Source organism: Micromesistius poutassou, assembly GCF_964030765.1.
Source record: "Micromesistius poutassou genome assembly, chromosome: 8".
In the NCBI taxonomy this organism is placed as follows: Eukaryota; Metazoa; Chordata; class Actinopteri; order Gadiformes; family Gadidae; genus Micromesistius; species Micromesistius poutassou.
Window position 1 is genome coordinate 15,310,297 of NC_140278.1, and position 19,600 is coordinate 15,329,896.

The 19,600-nt window shown below is 42.1% G+C and overlaps 1 protein-coding gene and 1 pseudogene across 2 annotated transcripts; both read left to right on the forward strand.

The window, feature by feature from the left end:
* Positions 1–1,789: 1,789 nt before the first annotated feature.
* LOC311351789 (CD209 antigen-like protein A) lies at positions 1,790–3,661 on the forward strand (annotated as a pseudogene). Its single transcript has 7 exons — positions 1,790–1,802; positions 1,931–2,043; positions 2,379–2,466; positions 2,547–2,837; positions 2,965–3,162; positions 3,304–3,425; positions 3,520–3,661. The product of its transcript is annotated as a CD209 antigen-like protein A (transcript).
* A 1,511-nt stretch (positions 3,662–5,172) lies between these two features.
* On the forward strand, positions 5,173–18,965 carry capn7 (calpain 7). The gene is made up of 21 exons (XM_084471449.1): positions 5,173–5,533; positions 5,925–6,033; positions 6,195–6,352; positions 6,614–6,681; positions 8,248–8,466; positions 8,827–8,913; positions 9,375–9,501; positions 10,006–10,091; positions 10,207–10,300; positions 10,708–10,854; positions 11,181–11,287; positions 11,475–11,595; positions 12,356–12,500; positions 12,997–13,096; positions 13,206–13,341; positions 13,762–13,837; positions 14,937–15,082; positions 15,538–15,600; positions 16,412–16,542; positions 16,706–16,798; positions 16,939–18,965. Exons 1-21 carry the CDS (start codon positions 5,432–5,434, stop codon positions 17,081–17,083), a joined length of 2,460 nt encoding a protein of 819 aa, XP_084327575.1. The 5' UTR covers positions 5,173–5,431; the 3' UTR covers positions 17,084–18,965.
* The last annotated feature ends 635 nt before the right edge of the window (positions 18,966–19,600 follow it).

Below are 19,600 nucleotides of genomic sequence, written 5' to 3' on the forward strand. Positions count from 1 at the left end.
TTTACAGTTGAACTCGTTGGCTGAGAGGGAGGTAGCCTGGCTATTGCCAGACCAAGTTCAGTCGTAGATTGCACGTTGGTCTGGGGAGGCTGCTGTCATTTTCTTCAGCACAGGAGGCGTGATCAACCAACCCAGTCGCCAGAGAAAAACGTTCCCAGAGTACTATTCTACGAACGTTGGATACGTAGCTCAGTCAACGTTTCAGGGCCAAAATACGTTACATATCAACGTTCCATTGTAAAGAGTGGAGACTGCGCCCGCACCACGTGACTTTCAAGTTTCTTATTTACGCGCAGCCATTTGCGCGCCAGGGGGAAAACCCAGCTTGGTGATTTGCTCCCTTGCAAGAGCGTATCGGAAGGAGAAAGAAATGTATTGCTCCTCTCCAGACCCTTCTGCAGGGCGAATTCAAATCGCCGGCAGAATGGGCTGGGGGTACCCAGTCTAGGTGGGAGGCTGAATAGGAGGGCCTAGGACCTCAGAGGTTCCCTTACTTTGGTGGTACGCAAGGCACCCCCTAGTGGAATACTATAGTATGGGTATTGCATACATTAAGTAAAACCATTTATAAAATAAATATGGCATTATAAGTGAACACTGTTTATTTATGTTGTAAATAAGAATAGTATATGCCGCCACCACGTTCAGCTCGATAGTACATCTAAATAATCATACAAATGCACGCATGGGAGAAATTATGATTAGTGCTTAAATAATACATTGGGGATGCAGGGGGCCTGGTTCCGTTTAACTGGCTGTATTATTGGAATTTGCCTTTGTTTGTATTATGTTGTTTGCACAAAGCTTCAAATATGTTTATTTTTTGTACTAATATAGAGTAACTTTAACTTTTGGTATCTAAATCATGATATCTGTTCAGTTCTTCCCTACCTGCGAAAAGTCTGATCACCTTCAACTCCTACTTTCCTTCGAATCATAAAATGACCAATGCATGGTTATACTGAAATTGTTGTGATAGAATTCTCTACCAAGATTTGATTTCTACCATCAGTGCTTTACTTTATCATAAGCAAACGCAGAATAATAGATGAACAGGTAGCAACACAGGTAAAGAGATTCCTAAAGAGGAAGTAGGCAGCAGTTGCGCCCCTTTGACACCTAGTTCCACCGCCTCAATTCGCAGACGTTAACAGTGGGGACATCTGCTATCCTGGTTCCTACCGGGTGTAGAATGTTTCAATAGGTAATATATATATATATTATTATTTTTTCAACTATAGGCTATAGGGCCGTTGGCCAACCTCAATTATTAAAATACAATGTATCTGATTCTAGGCTCAATTAAGTATTATTGTTAATTAGGATCCAATTTAGTAAGAAACTTAGTATTATACTACTACCTATCTACAGGCTATATATAACTAGGGCATACTACTGCATAATGCTGCCAACTCACTCACGCTCAGTGTGTGACAGTTACACGTAAAGGACCCTCTCCACACGCTCTTGTGTCAAAACTTCTATTTCTCACTAAAATGACGGGCTATTTTGAAGCAAAACTTTTAAATAGCAAAACCTTGTGTATAATCGTTGGCCCGCGGGCCACGTCAATTCCCGTTCACTGTCATAAGATATGACACCTACTGCCACCAAATAAAAACATGTTTTGCTTCAATTCAGATAGGCCTACATAAAATGAATGTGGGTAACTATAACATTCACATAACATTCACGTTCAACAAGATACAGATTAATAGAATTATAAGTTGAAACTTAGTCACGTTTATTTTTTTTCAAGTACAGAAATGTATAAATAAATGTCTTCATCATGCGTTGGGGACGTAATGGACACCAAAAAAAGGTGCCTCTCAAATCTCACTCCAAGTTAATGCATGGGTATTCCTATGCAAGTATTATCTGAATTATTAAGACACAGGATATTTTATATGGCTACGCTTCACTGCCATAGGTTGTCTTCATATTCGCCGTCAGAAGGAGGCAGACACTGTGTATGATGAAGTCAAAGTTCAGAACGGTGCCCTTGAGCAGACGACCCCTGCTGGTGTAAACGGTGAGGTGCACGTCACAGCAAATCTGTAGAACATCAGTAGGCCTTGGAGTGATTGTTTTTGTCACCATTCAAAAACAATTGATACAATTCAATAATTGTATTAAATAATAATAATTGTATTAAACAAATTAGACATATACGTGTGGATGGATGTGGATGGTCTTGGCCAGCCATATACAAACCTAATATCTGAACTTCACTGGTGAGTTTTATGTAAGTTTTAAAGATATACTTGGGAGACACATGGACAGAAGGGGACAGCACCTTTAGGATTTCAGTCTGGATTGTGTCCGAGAGTTAAGAATGTCTCTAATTGTTGGTTCTCATTGTGATTATCACAGATCAGAAAAATCCTTATAAGTATGTGGCCTTGTGTTTGGGAATCCTCTGACATCTAATTCTGACATCTCTGCTCATCACCCATTCTTCATCCAGTGAGTAATAACTCTAAATGTGTTGTTACAAATTGATTGATTGATTGGTTGTACTATGAATATTTCCTTTGTTTCTGCAGTTTTTAAAGGAAATCATGAGTTGGTAAGTCAATTGCAAGAATGAAAAGAAAACCAATCAACATTGCTGGCATATCAAGACCACTTGGAGACAGTTGTGGCAAACCTCACATCATCCAATGAAAACCTGGTGATGAGTCACAGCAACATGAGAAGAAGCTGTGATGTTTTACTCAACGATCTGAGGACAGAACTAACTAAATACCTAAATAAAAGAAGCCAATAATCTCAACCCACCTGTGCCCAGAAGACCATTGACACATACTGCCGCATCAAAGAGGGTCAGAGTTCAAGTAAGATTAAACTAATACATATTCAGATATTTTATTTATCAAGAAAACACAAATATATGAGTAGTCCAATGTGAGTTTCCCACAAACGGCATGTGCTGTGTGTTGCTTTGTCTCTGCTTGTGTTCAGTGTGTAGACCTTGTGAAACTGGATGGGTAGATAGGGTAGTGGTTCCACCTGCTTTGCAATTGTGGACAATGTTAATGAAGGGAAGACGTGGGCTGAAGCTCGGGACAACTGCAGGGAACTGCAGTTGTCTACTGCAAGTTCCTGCAAGGAACTGCAAGGAACGCAGATTTGGTCGTAATAGACAATGAAGAGGAACAGGTAAACATGTGACGGCAGGAGAGCAGTGAGCGGGATAATGAGTCAAAATATAATTTTAGGAAAAATATATATCAATTTACGATGAACTAAGTTTCATTGAACTGTTGAATCGTTTGTTGTTTGTCTTTTTATGGTCAACAGAATCCTGTCCGTAATAACAGCTACGGTTCTACTAGTGACGGTCAGGGCTACTGGCTGGGCCTGTCAGACACAGCTGGGAATGGGACATGGAGCTGGGTGGATGGGACCAACATGACTATAAGGTCAGAGAGCACATCACACACTTTGAATCATCTGATCAGTCTACCATCGTCTGACTCAAACACCCCATCTCCTCCTCCCAATACACACTCACAGACTCTGGACCAGTACCAACGACACCACCTCCAGTCCCCGCTGTGCAGTAACATGGGAAACTGTTACACCCTTTGGATGGAGTGCTGTGAACTGCACGGCCAAAAACCATTGGATATGTGAAAAGAAGCCGCTCTTTGTTTAGCTCTCGCTCTCAGGTCGGGAAGAAGTAGAGAATATTCTGTTCTAGCCATATGCTGTGTTCATATCTGGCTTTATTTGGGAGCGTGAAGGAAATACACTTGGATCTCCACACCTTTTATTTCAATGTTTGCTTTTTAAATGTTTACAGATTGTGTCTTAACCATCAGCATTCACAATGAAACAGCCAGCAATGTGTGTGTGTGTGTGTGTGTGTGTGTGTGTGTGTGTGTGTGTGTGTGTGTGTGTGTGTGTGTGTGTGTGTGTGTGTGTGTGTGTGTATTTGGAAATGCTTGTGTCCAAAGTGCATATTACACAATATGAATCATTCTGAATATATTGTATATTTGGAGATGTGTCTCAATGTGTTATGTTCTATGTTCTTACCTGGCATTTCTTTTTAGTTTTTTATAAAACTATCAACACAATTGAAAAAAATATATTTCGTTGCGTGTAACAGTTAACTTGAACAGAAAAATGTCCACTACCTGCAGAGTCAACTCTGTAGTGCAGTGGGTAGTATCATAATGTTACAAGTCTGTCTCAATCCCTCCCTTCTATCTTTCAACAAAGCTAACATGTAGATAGATATTGTACCAGCGACAGTGGGCAAACATAGTCTTTGAACGTGTTGCTTTATGATGGTGTCAAGATGTAGAGATTACTCTGTTCTAGCCAAGGGCTGATTTAATATTTTTGCTTTATTTTCGGAGCTGGAAGGAAATCCACTTGAATCTCCACACTTAAATTTCACTTAATGTTGGCTTGATAAATGTTGACAGATTGTGACATTAATAACATCACAACATAACAACAACCTGAATCTTCATTACAATTATTGTGTATATCAGACATCTTTTTTTATTCTATAATGTTCTTTCTTTTATGACAACAAAATTGCCTGTCTGGGATAAATGGGCATTTTATTTTATAACATTTAGCACTCTGAATCGTTATACCCAATCTGTTCTAGAAATATGGTATTTAAAGTGCTGAATAGATTGAATAATAGCCACTGGAATTGCCACACTTCAGTTTTAAATATTTTTAAATGAGTGTACTGGGAGTAAGATAATTATTGTATGGTATATTTTTGGATTGAGTTAAATGTTTGGTTATTAAACGTTTAATACAATTACCAATTGTTTTCCTTAAGTGAACTGCGACATCTATTTTAACTGAAAACCATCTTATACTAAAACAACTCGCTGTAGGCCAGCACACTGCTGCTCTCTGATGGAAATACAAAAACTACATCTACACTCTTCTAAATTCTAAATCACATTCCAAATTCGCAAAATAGCTAACCTTCTATCTGCTGACATGTCAGTGATTTCAATGTGATCGATGTCAACTGTAAAATATTCCGTATTTAGTCAGCTGTGCAAAAGCCATGGATGAACTTGGGTGGCTGTTGTTGTGTTGATGGGTACCACTGTAGTTCAGTGGCGTGCGCATGCGCAACTGTAATCGCTCCCGGAAATGCCATATTTATAGCCGCGCCCACTCAAAATCCTTACTGCTGTTCTTCCGTCATGTTCTCTAGGCGCTCTGTTTATTTACACAGTTGTATTGCTTAAACTCGGTCTAACAAACTGATTTGGACATACACACAGAACCGTGTGATGTTCTCTGTTTTACAGAAAACATGAGCAACTGTGTTGGACTTAGAAACGAAGCTCATTTTAATCGTTTTAATCGGTAAACACGTCCAGCCCTCTCGGAGCTAGCCTTGTGGCTCCCCAACACCTTGTCAACAAGTGAGTCCTCCACCATGGACTGCACGGCGCTGGAGCATGACGCCGTCAAGTTCGCCAAGACAGCTGTCACCTGCGACCACAACGGGAAGTATAACGAGGCGGTGTTTTACTACAAGGTCGGTAATGTTACTGTACCATACTGTATTTAGGATAGTTTCAAATCCTAAGCTAACACCGTGTGTTAGACTTGGACTAGTGGCACTAGCCTTCGCTTAATACTTTAAACTAGTCTACGTTTAACGTCTGGTGTATGTTGAATTAAGTATACTGTCATCCGCATAACACAAAGATGATGTTATCGTTATCTGTGTACATGGTTGGTTGCAATCTATAGAAGTGACAGTATTGCTTTGAGGCTAATGCCACTTCTATATACAGTGAGAAGTGGGTGTACTTTCTAGGGGCAGAAGTTTCTTGTATGCAAGAATAATTAAATTTAATCATGTATGTATATCCAACAATTTACCTCTGTCCCTGTGTAATATTATGGACTACGGAAATCTGCAGGAAGCTGCGCAAGCGCTGATCTACGCAGACATGGCTGGGTCTAAACTGGACAGCATCCAGGACAAAGTCAACGAATACCTGGAGAGAGTCCAAGCCCTCCATAATGCTGGTGAGTAGGCCATAATAGACATGTATTATATTTAATTTAAAGGATGAGTAGCTGTGTTGGTTTCTTGTTCTTTGCTGGCAGGTTGTCTCTGCAGCCAATAGACTGAGCATACAGTTGAGTTCCACTATGACGTCGTCTACTGTTTCTTCCTCCACCACCAGTCCAGGGGCAGAGCATTGACCCATTGAAGAGCCGGCAGCAAGTGGACCTGGAGCGGGCTCACTTCTTGGTGACCCAGGCGTTCCAGGAGGACGAGAAGGGGAACGGCGACGAGGCCATCGAGCTGTACTCCCAGGCTGTGGAGCTGTGCATCCAGACGGTATGCTCTGCTGCCTCCCATTCTCTGTCTGTTCTTTGCACTCCCCCTGGGGTTTAACTTTACTTGGTTAGTTGGTTAGCTAGTTAATTTCTGTCCTTTGTTTCCACCTCGGACATTCTTTCTCCCTCTCTTTTTCTTTCTCTTTCCTTTTTCTCTTGGTTTCTCTTTCTTTCTTTCTTTCCTTGTGTCTTACTGTTCATTTAATGTGTGTGCAAGTCAATGACGGTATTGCTCATTCTAATGTGCTTGTGCTTGTGACAGTCCAACGAGACCACGGAGCTGACCGTGCAGACCAAGCTGAAGCAGCTGGCTCTCCAGGCCTTGGAGCGGTACGTCAGAGATCTGTGTTGTTGCCCTTACTCTCCCAATGCTGCTTTGAGATGTTAACGAAGAATCTCAAGACCGGAACATCTCACAAGTTGACTTGTGCACTTGATTGTGATGATTCGCTTAGCTATAGCTATACTATTACCTGTGCAGGGCTCCAGAGTGCGACTAATTTGGTCGCATATGCGACCAAAATATTTAAGGGTGCGACTAATAATTTTTCTAGGTCGCACTGGTGCACCTGACACTGCCCGGGTGAAAACTTAAATTTCCTTTGCATCATCTCTATGTGTTCTCCTGTGACCAAACTCACACTCGTGGTAGGATCATATCGTGGTCTAAACCAATAAGAGAAAGAGCTCAGTCGGCTCTTTGCCGCTGATTGGCTGTGGTCTTGTTCACTGCTTGTGTGTGTTTGCAATTGCAAGCGACCTGAGTGCCAGAGTAACTTAAACGGAGAAAGAAAATAAATGCGACAAAAGACGAGGGAAAACTAACTTAAAAAACAGCCTACTGTTCCAACCAGACCTACTACTGAGAGTCTGGACCCCATGACATGCACAAACTTAAACACGCAATAAACGGCAGGCGTGTTAAACAACCCACCTGTCCTAAAGGACAGCGCGGATCAGTCTATCTCCTCTCCCTCTCTAATTATTGAACAAGCTTACAAGGTAGGTTGGATTTATTGGGTTGTTTAACACGCCTGCTGTTTATTGCATGTTGCACGTTTGTGCGTGTCGTGGGGTCAAGTAGCTATTTTAATGTTTTGCATTATCATTAATAAGCGCATTTTTAAATTTAAAACATGATCATTGCACACCGGGTTTATATTTTTTTACTTTTGTTGGTAGGACCACGAGTGTCATGCAGGCCTTTATTAATCTGTAACCTATATGTTTAGAAACATATAGGACAGCACGGCTCCGTCTTCCATCTCCTCTCCCTCTCCCACTGTCAACCAAAGAGCATCATCACCTGTACTGTCAATCATCTCGGCCCCATTCATTGTGACCTGCCCCCATTCAGAACTTGTAGTTGTGCATTTTTGACGCGTCAAATCGCTGGAAGTGTATCGGTAAAGAGATTTACTTTTTAATTTAGTTAAGAGTTAGAGTTTAGAGTTAGTATATTCAATTGCAGCAAAATAACCTATAAATATATGATATATAGTGTTGGAGCACAATGTTGTTTGTTTTATAGGTGAATAACCCTTGAAGCACAAGCCCTTTTATTTGGAAATGTTTTATTTTAAAATGTTCAATTCCGGCTAGGTGAAGCACTTGAAACCCCTACATTTTTGGGTGCACCTAAATTTTGTGCTGGTGCACCTAAAAAGAAAAGTTAGGCGTACCAGTGCAACCAATGCAAAAAGTTAGTCTGGAGCCCTGCTGTGCTCTGTCCTTCTAAACATAGCAATCCTCTGTGTAGTGTAAGAATCCAGGTTCATTCAAGTAACAGTCTAAACAATTGGCATCAGAGTTAAATTCAACCCTTGTTGGCCACTGGCTAGCTCAATGGTTCTCATAGAACATTCGCCAATGAAGTGTTACCTTGTGTCCCTTCAGGGCGGAAGGCCTTAAAGAATCCCAGTCCAAATGTTCTCCAGCCCAGCCTCAGGTTGCGGCGAAGCCCAGTGGCGGTACCTCTTCGGGGGCTCCCACACGCCAGTTCTTCCCCCTGGGTCAAGACTTCACCATCCATGATCGGCCCCAGCCGATGCGGGCGGTACAATCCAGCGAGCCCCAGGGACAACGCTACACGTCAGAGGAGATCGAGGTGCTCAGGTGAGCCAGCTCCAGACTACATATAAGTCACAAGGATCAGGCCTGGTTTAGGACTAAAGACAGCTGGGTAATGACTACAAACTACTGTAGTAGTTTCGGACTACAGATTATGGGTTTAGGATAAAACCCGTAATAAACTTGTTTATTTCTACAAACTGCGAGGTTAGGACTCAAAATAGTTCTGAAACTAGTGTGAAACTATTTGATTATATAGTTGTTATATATATATATATATATATATATATATATATATATATATATATATATATATAATTTTAATTTCAGTATGTTAAATTCAGCAAAAGCAATTGTGCCCCTCCATGTGTACCTAATACTGTTACAACCCTAATATAATTTCAGGAGTACGTCCACAATCAACGGCATGGCCTACGTGCCCTTCATGAGTGTGGATCTCAGGGAGCGCTTTGCCTTCCCTGTTCCCTTCTCGTGAGTCCTCTTACCACTACACTACTTTTGCCCACATGGGAGATTCAGGTGTCACACCAGCAGAATCACAGGACAGTAAAATATTTCAAATACTATACTGAAGACTTCATGCTGTACTGTATAATGTACTGTATAATGCATTAGTTTCGATAGTTGAATTTGCAGAATGGCATTGTGCTGTTGTGGTTAATCTGCACACCTGTTTCGTTTCCTGTGTGTGTGTGTGTGTGTGTGTGTGTGTGTGTGTGTGTGTGTGTGTGTGTGTGTGTGTGTGTGTGTGTGTGTGTGTGTGTGTGTGTGTGTGTGTGTGTGTGTGTGTGTGTGTGTGTGTGTGTGACATATAATGAAATCTCATTTATAAGCAAAAAATATGTATACAGACATCGTTTATCTTTCACTTTCTGTGTACCCAAACATGGCAGAATGAACTGTATAAAGGAAACTGTTTGTTTTAAACCCAGGGACAAGACAGGCAAGCTGGCGCTGTCTCCCAAGCAGAAAGCCATCTTCTCCCGCTGGGTGCGGCCGGACGAGATCTGCAACAGCCCCACCATGATCCTGTCTGTGTCCAGCTTCAGCATCAAGCAGGTGGGCTGCTGATGTGTGAAGTGATCTAGTTCCTGATTAAAGTGATCTAGTTCCTGATTAAAGTGATCTAGTTCCTGTGTGAAGTGATCTACTTCCTGTGTGAGTTGATCATGTTCCTGTGTGAAGTGATCTACTTCCTGTGTGAGTTGATCATGTTCCTGTGTGAAGTGATCTAGTTCCTGTGTGAGTTGATCATGTTCTTGTGTGAAGTGATCTACTTCCTGTGTGAGTTGATCATGTTCCTGTGTGAAGTGATCTACTTCCTGTGTGAGTTGATCATGTTCCTGTGTGAAGTGATCTAGTTCCTGTGTGAGTTGATCATGTTCTTGTGTGAAGTGATCTACTTCCTGTGTGAGTTGATCATGTTCCTGTGTGAAGTGATCTACTTCCTGTGTGAGTTGATCATGTTCCTGTGTGAAGTGATCTACTTCCTGTGTGAGTTGATCATGTTCCTGTGTGAAGTGATCTAGTTCCTTTGTGAGTTGATCATGTTCCTGTGTGCAGACCGTGGTGTCTGACTGTTCCTTCGTGGCGTCGTTGGCCATCAGCGCTGCCTACGAGAGGCGCTACAACAAGAAGCTCATCACCAGGTATCTCACCTACCCGGCTTTCAATTGTGCAGCTTTCTCTGCTGTCTCGTGTGAATTCTATACATGATTGTTTTGTTGTTTCTTAACGATTGTATGTGCGTGTGCATGCTCCCAGCATCATCTACCCCCAGAACAGACGAGGCGAGCCAGAGTACAACCCCTGTGGGAAGTACATGGTCAAGCTCCACATCAACGGCGTTCCTCGGAAGGTAATACCCTGAACAGTAAGATAGAATATACCGCATTCTAGCCACATTTTATATTCATAAATCCAAATTGAGCACATCAAAACCCTTGTTTATAAATTTTGATGATGACACCAAGTTAAACATTTGCACCATGGCTGAATCCATTGATAAGAATGCGACTGAAACACTGGCAGTTTGCACTTGATATAATGTTTTCAGATTACTTGGTATGTTGCCGGAATTTTCCAGAGCACCCTTTTTGTTCTTTCTTTCTTGCCTATGTACATTTTAATCACGTCAATGTATGCACTTGAGCATATGATGTGCTTGATGGAAACTATGCACGCGCCTAGTAAATCTTGGATGAACGTCCTGTCAGGTGATCAACCGGAACGTCCTGACGTGTGATATCTGGTATGTCCTGTCAGGTGATCATCGATGACTTCCTGCCGGTGGACCGTAACGGAGAGCTGCTCTGCTCCTACTCCAGCAACAGGAGCGAGCTGTGGGTCTCCCTCATCGAGAAGGCCTACATGAAGGTGATGGGAGGCTACGACTTTCCAGGGTCCAACTCGGTAAGCAGACTGGCTCAATCTATTACGTACTATATATTTTTTCGGGGTAATGGCTTGTTTGTTCAACCACTATATATATACCATGTTGAAGGTTGATTCCGGCCTGTGGTCCTGTGTAACATGTGACACTCTCTCTAGTGTCAGCCTGATTCACACCCTACTATTTAGTGATTTAACAATTTGTTTCAAGCTACTTAGTGACATGTCATTCAAGAGCAGGTAGGGGTTAGGGCATCTTGCTCTGAGATGCCTCCAAGGTAGACCGTGGACATTGGGACCATCAGTGTACCTGACGGTCTTCCGTGTCCTCTTCCATCTTTCTCCAGAACATTGATCTGCACGCACTCACTGGCTGGATCCCGGAGCGCATCGCCATGCACTCTGACAATCACTCGTTCATTAAGGACGACACCTTCCGCATGCTCTACTCCAGGTGAGGATATACTCGTATATCTCAATGCCTGTCTCTCTTCTTTTCTTTACGGACATCTTCATTTGTTTCTTAATGTATCTTTTTCTTTCTTTTTTCTTTATTTATCGCTGCTTCTTTATCTCCATTTTTTCTTTCATGTCTCCTATTACTGTCCCTCTCCTCCATTCTTTCTCACTACCTCGCACAGGTTTCACAGGGGAGATGTCCTCATCACCACGGCAACGGGAGTCATGACAGAGGAGGAGGGAGACAAGTGGGGGCTGGTGCCCACGCACGCCTACGCTGTCCTGGACATCCGAGACCACAAGGTTAGCATGCTCGGCTTAGGGGAGTGACCACTTCACATTCCACTTTCCAACCAAACCATTTAAACCTGTCCTATGTTGCTGGTTTCTGCTGTAGCTAGAGTTATAGCTATATCATTTTCAGTTGACCAGAATAAAACAAATTATTTTCAAATTCCATGGATTGATTCTTTAGAAAGAGTATAAAGGCGTTAATAGCTGCAATATAAATGTTACATAGTGCCAGATTAATGAATAATAATACATCCCAAAAAAGATATATTCTCTAAATATATAGACAGTATATTATAAATATATATATAACTGATCTAAATGGATGCATGTTTTTTCTTTAGATACTATTAAACTTAAGTTGCAGTGTGTTATATTGCAAAATAGTCTCCCACCTGTTAGTAGGTGGATAACTTTCAGACTTTTTAAGACCAATAATATCATGCTGGCTGTGTATGACGTGTAGTAGTGTAGCTCGGCTGGGTGGAGTGGGAGGGGTTTTGGCAGTGTCCATAGTAAGATTCTTGCACACAAAAGAGCGAGGGACGGGCTGGCCAACATTTTTTATGCCCAGGTTTTAGGCTGTGAGCTAGTTGAAATTATACATTTCAATGTAGACTTTCAATGGCAAAAAGCTGTTCCTAGTCTTCAACCAATTAATAATAAAATCCTTAAAATAACTTGTGGTCAGGAGTTCCCGGCTCTCCTATGTGATTGGGTTGTGGTCCTCCTGGTTGCGGTCCTGGTGTTGATCCTGGTTGTTGTTGTGCAGGGGAGGCGTTTCCTCCAGCTGAAGAACCCCTGGAGCCACCTGAGATGGAAGGGCCGCTTCAGTGAGAGGGATGAGAAGAACTGGACCCCAGAGCTCCTCAAGTACCTCAACTTTGACCCCAAGACGGCCCAGAAGTTTGACAACGGTATGAAGCTTTATTTCTTTTCAGTAGTATGTCTACTACTCATTAACATGTCAACTACTCATTGTGTATCATATTATTACTATATTAACGTATTATCTGTATGTTTTTGGTGATTTTATTTATAGTATTTATAGTATATCTATTTTTAATTAGGAATGTCCAGAAATCCAAATTGAAAGCAAAACATATCGCAGCATAGAGCTACGGTGGTAATGTATTCAAATAATCACACATCTTAATAGCAGTGTTGTGTGGTTTGAAAGTCTTTTTTACAAGTCCCATGTTTCTAGTGATATACTCTATATATATATATATATATATATATATATACTTCAAAAGGTCTGCGCCGAGAAACACCACACTCTCTCCCAGAATATTCCGGATGGACTGTTTTAGAGGAAATTCTTAGTCAAGGACGGCTTACACCCTCATTTCTCAATAATAAAGTACATCTTGTCTTATGTGTGTGTGTGTGTGTGTGTGTGTGATTGCACAGGTGTCTTTTGGATTGCGTGGGAGGACCTTTGCCAGTACTTTGATGTCATCTACCTGAGCTGGAGCCCCGCCCTGTTCAAGGAATCCTCCTGCATTCACAGGTAATAATAATGTCTGTCTGTCTCTGTCTCTGGTTTCTCTGTTACTGGTGTAAAATCTAAAGTGGCTCCTGCTGATGTGTGTGTCGGTTCTGTGCTTGCCGTATTGCAGCAGCTGGGATGCGAAACAGGGTCCAGCGAAGGATGCGTACAGCCTAGCCAACAACCCCCAGTACAGACTAGAGGTGCAGTGTCCAGCAGGGGGCGCTGCTGTCTGGGTTCTTCTCACCAGGCACATCACTGACAAGGTATGCTTCTCATGCCTTAAGGCTCCATCGCCCTAATCAAGACCTAATTGAGATTGGCATGTCCGCACTGACAAAATGGCAGGTTTCAAGTGCCCAAATGTGGGCAGCACATCAATTATCTTAACACTTATCTAAAACAAAACCCTTAAACTACTTAATTTAAATGAAAAGTGATGTAGTCTTACATTGTAGGGCTATGGATTGATCCTGGTCAAAACTTAAAACTTAAAAAATGCACAAGGTTTTAGATGTAAATATGGACTCAAACTCAATTTGCCTCTGATAGTGAATGCCTGAACAGCAATACAGCCACGGCACCAAATGGAAAGGGCATTTTTAAGATACTGATTGGGTGGGGGGGGGGGGTCTAAACAGGATGTTTCCCTTTTACGCCAATGTAAAATGTTTTCTTTTGTCCAGGATGACTTTGCACAAAACCGAGAATTCATCACCCTCGTTGTCTACAAGACAGATGGGAGGAAGGTCTACTACCCAGGTAGGTGTTTATCTCTGCCCACAGAGCGAAGCCGTCTCCCTCTCTGTCAAGGCTCCCTAAGACTAGACACCCTTTCCTTTCCTATGTTTTCCGTTCCTCTCTTTTTCTCGTCTCGACGCGGTACTTTAAATCTGACCCTTCAATTCATTACTCGTGGGGCCGGGGAGGGATCAGAGTGAAAGAGTACGATCAGAGGGGATCAGATCTTCCAGTGATACCTGGACAGCATTCTTTTACGGACGTCCACTCCACGAAAGCGAGCGGCGAGCCCCCCCGTACCGTTTTTTGGGAGAGCCTTGCGCGGACAGGATATTTTTCCATTCTATTTTAAAATAGCTTGGCTTTCTCTGGTGTCTGACTCAGTGCACCGGTCGGTTGTGGTCCACTCCAAAGAACACGGAGGGCTGTGCTCTGATAGGTCGGCATGTGGGTGCTGACTCACTTGTGTGCTAGTAGAGCCCTCCTCTGGGCGTCTAGGACAAGATGCTGGTTGCTACACTACAGAGAGCAGCTATGACGGCTTGTTTTGGGGCTTTGATTCAATATAGATGGGATTTCATCAGTTTCCAAATTATTTCTGCCACCGAAACACACAACAGTATACACCCAACAAACATGCACAGTGAACAAGACGGTGGAGGAAAAGGGAGCCCTACACAGGAGTCACCACGACATGCATTATAGTCAGCGATAGTAGTTCCTGGTCCTCCTAATTTTCCCCATTGACACTCGGCCGCCCCAAAGGTAGCATATGAAATTGCCCATGCTGGGGATGGCCAGGGAAGCCGTTTTATAAGCCTATTATAAGATTATTACAGCCTATTGTCTCTTTTCATCTCACTTCCCAGCTTCTTTCAAGAGAAACCAAACACCATCGAAATGCAACCCTTTAGGGTTGTGTATAGTATGTGTGTGTGTTTATACCATGCACTAATCAATTGTATTGTTCACTATTTATTAATTTAGCAGATGCTTTTATCCTAATTTAATTACAGTGACCTTCTTTCAGATGCATGTCATTAATGAGCAGGTAGGGGTATCATGACTCCTGGTTCTCTGAATAAAAGAGATGTTCTGTCTCCGTTGTGCCCCCCCGCAGCGGACCCCCCGCCTTACATCGACGGTATCCGCATCAACAGCCCCCACTACCTGACCAAGATCAAGCTGACCTCGGCTGGCACCCACACCTTCACCCTGGTGGTGTCCCAGTATGAGAAGCAGAACACCATCAACTACACCCTGCGGGTGAGAGGCAGCGATATGCTCATTGACGTTTATTGATCTTCTGTACGGTTCAAATCAGATGTATACATTCTTAATACACAGTTCCATGCAACATTTAATTATTTTTTATTTTTTGCGGTACAATACACAGGTTTAGATCTATACATGGAAGGTCTGATAGACACACATTGTATGTATTTGATTGATGAATAATATAAAAATGTTTATTTGAGTATCTCTCAGATCTCTTCATTTTCTGAGCTGTCGGTGGATGGAGATTTATTCTTTAGATGCACATAATTATCATCATATTATCAACCCTAACCCTTGCATTTTGGGCAACATTTTGCAGCAGTTGTAAATCGCAGTTAACTCCCAGCTGATAACCTCGGAGGCATCGGATTTAAGAACAAGAACTGAACTTTTGAAAGGCTCTTAACATCATGGACTAACCACCGTGTTGCTGTCCCAAACAGGTGTACTCTGGCTGCAAGTTCTCCTACACCAAGATCCCGACACCCTTCACCCATACCAAGAGGGTAGGCTGCATCTGCCATCAATCACATCGTCGTACATTAGCTCATTCACAGTCCCCCTCTGACTGCTGTACAATTTGCATGGCAAATTGGCGGGCAGGACACCCAAAACCAAAGGCTAAAAATAACTGGTTGTGTGGAGTTGTACAGGACTTTTCCAGTCCTTTAGTTGTGTGTTTTTATTCTCAGTTATTCCACGCAGAGAGTGTTCAAATTAAGGATCATTTCTCATGTGCCTTTTTAAATGAAGACTCATGCTGCCTTCATCTAGGGCTGGGCGATTAATCAAATTTTGATTGCGATTTTGATTTCAGAGTGAAACAATCACCAAACTAATATAATCGAGTTGAAACAAAAAAAAATTTTTTTATAGAAATTGCAGAACAGCTGGATTCATATCTGGACTTTATTTTCTATTTGACCATTTTGTGTATATTTTTAAGGGGAAATTTCAAAGTTCTCATTTACAAAGTGTTTTTTTTGGAGAAAAATTATGAAAAAATGCATCATGTTTTCAAAATCAAAAATAATCGTTTGAATAATCGAGATTTCAATATTGACCAAAATAATCGTGATTATGATTTTTTTTTCCATAATCGAGCAGCCCTATCTTCATCTACCCTGGCTGTGGAGCCAGGGTAGATGATCACTCGACCCTCTAGTGACTTCACAAGTGGGCGTGTCCACTCAGATGCATGATTGATGGAACAACCCACCAGGGGGTACAGTACCCCCACCTGGGTACAGTCTGCTGGGCAGACGGGTTGATCTATCATCATGCAGCGTGTGTGATTGAGCTGATGTCGACTTCCAGGTGACGGGCCAGTGGAAGGGCGCGAGCGCGGGGGGTTGTGGGAACTACAAGGACTCGTACAAACACAACCCCATCTACCAGTTCAACCTAGAGCGGGCCGGCCCGCTGCTGGTGGAGCTCCGTGGTCAGAGGTGGGACACACACACACACACACACACACACACACACACACACACACACACACACACACACACACACACACACACACACACACACACACACACACACACACACACACACACACACACACCAGTGTGAGAGATGTAAAGCGCTCTCCCTCTTGCCTTCTTCCAGACAGTACAGCGTTGGGTTTGAGGTGGTCACCGTGTCCACGGTGGGGGAACCTGGCCCAGCAGGCTTCCAGAAGAGGGCCAGTGGAGACTACAGGTACACACTCGCCTGCCACTCTGCCCAGGAGTGGTGGAAATGTTCTGTCTTTTATTTCTTAGTGTACTTTATGCCTCTCTCTTCTCTCTCTCTCAATCGCTTATTTTTTACTCTGTTCCTCTCTGTCTGTCTCTCTGTAGGTGTGGGTTCAGTTACCTGGAGCTTGACCATGTGCCAGCTGGCATCTACAACGTTATCCCCACCACCTTCCTGCCCAAACAGGAAGGACACTTCTTCCTGGACTTTGGCAGTGCCATGCCCCTCAAGGTCTCCCACCTTCAATGAGGAGGAAGATGAAGATGTATCGAAATAAACAAGGGAGAGAGTGAGTGATGATGAGGACAGAACACAGACGTAGAGCATTTTGGGATAGCCCTAAAGCCATACCTTGGATGTTGCGTCAAGGACCTTAGATTTAAGCCAAAGCCAGCCACAGTTTGGACTGTGGGCACCGGTCATCTTCTCTAGATTAATACTTGGGAGTACTTTGGGGCTGAGCGAGGGGGGGTGTTGTCGTCTGGGTCAGGAGGCTCTGATTCAGACTGCAGGAGGACCACCAAGACTTGTAACACAGCTGGAAAACCATCCTCACTGGGGCATCTGATCTGCGGACCTCAGCAACCGTAAAAACACACACAGCACTTTTCACACATGGCCTCTCTGCAACCTTAGAGTCACACCCTAGGTTTGGGCTTTTGTTTTTTTTTCCCGCTAGTATTGAAATTCTACAGGTTACATGACATAGCTCTGCACTATAGAATTACAGGGTACTGCTTCAATTTGGTCAACATGTGTTCCCGGGAGATGATTATTGTAATTTATTGATTGCAAAGGGAATACTATTGACTAATATTTTCACTGTGCCAAATGAAGATGATACAGATGAAAATTATATTATTTTCAATTTCTACTAAAGAACATGCAATGAAAACATTCTGATCAATAAGATTAAATTAATTGAAGACCATTAAACACTACCCTATAATTGTCTGCAGCGATAGTATTTTGGTTTCGTAGATCGATGGGCAAATCGATTGCCCATCAGACAGAATCAAAGCTATCTAAAAAGATCTTTGAACCCACCATTAACTTGTGCAACAGCAGTTCATGCTTAAAAACATTTGAACAGGGTGGTAACAGGGTGCTTGGTAAACAGAGTAAAATTCAGATTTTCAACTCATTTCAGTTGGGTCTGTGCTGTTAGACTTTTGGTTGATTGGACAGACTTTGATACAGGATAGGATACAGGAAACTCAAACCACATGTGAGGCGCCTGTTAACCTGTGCATGATTTCCACACATCCTTCTTGCTGGGACTGAAAAGGAACAGGGATTATTATGGGTTATTATGGGTTCTAGCCAAGTTAAAGGGCCCCTATTATACCACCAGGTGTGATGTTGATCAGCTGTTGATCAGCCATATATCAACCTATCAGCCTACACGGTGGACAGTACCATCTAGTCGGCCGGTTGGTTGATCTATCAATCACACATCTAGGGAGGATGCTCCCACTTGTGATGTCTCCAATGGGTCGATTTTGAACTGGCTTGTATTGACTCACCAACATCACACCTGTTAATAGGGGCCCTTAAGATTAGAAGAGCACAATGATTTTCTTCAGAGGAGGCTTTTACTCAAGCTCAATGTCATCATGACCTGTTTTGGTACTGTAGTTAATGAATGAATGGTAAGTGAATAAAGGGACCTATAGAAGGGTAAATATAGGCTTCAGTGAATTAATTAATTAATGATGCTGTGTTAATTCTCAGGTGTATGTCCTCATCATTTCATATAATGTTTAACAAACTTTTGTTTGCGGTTTACAGCCTAAATCTTGTGTGTAGGTGAGCAAGAGGCCTATAAATGTATCTGAATGTTGAACATGCATGATCAACTTCTCAGCTTTGAAGTAGGGGTTCGGTGAGGGAATGTATTGCCAATCTGATATTTTTAATTCGTACCTACCTATGCACTTATTTTACGTCAATCTCGTCATATTATTTAATTAACTGTCAACTGTAACTGAAATCGACTTTTAAAGGCAGTGCCCTACATACTGAATTTATTATGTTTTTACTGTTGACTCTTGATCATTTATGTGAGTAAATAGGTATTTGTTGACGAGGGATTAAGTTTGGTTTGAAAACTATAATAAACAAACTAACTCTGATTTAAATACTTAAAAATACGTAAATCAAAAAAATATATATTTATTGATTTTCATGTTCTCTCCATCACTCGTTCAAAGTGAAAGTGGTGTTTTCTCTCTTTTTAGAAATGTTCTGGTTCTCCATCTTTAATCTCAATTTATCATTCTCAATATTTGTTTGTCTCCCTCTGTCTTTAGTTTTTGGACGTCTCTGCTGCTTTGGGTATACAGTGTATATACAGTTCTCATTCCGTTAGATGAGGAAACTGTACTTGTTGTGCACCTACAGTATATGTCTGTGGAAGTTGAGCTGCTGAAGGAGTACTGCAGTGGGTACTGCGCTCGCACAGGAACTTGGTTTTTGGCCTGTTTTAAGGACAGCATTCTTGTTTTTTCCTCCTGATTTTCTCATTCTCTCCATTGTTTTCTAGATTTTTTCTTGTTTTTCCTATCCCTTTTATTCTTCTTATTTCCTCTTTTCTCTGCATCTTTCTCAATGTTGCTTCAATTATATTTGTCAAATTTAAGCTGCTTAACTGCAGGATGCTTACATTTAAGGTGCTTAAATTTAAGGTGCTTAATTTTAAAAGGCTTATTTTCCAAATATGCTTACAACTTAAGTGTTGTTTTTTATGGAATATATATTTGTGTA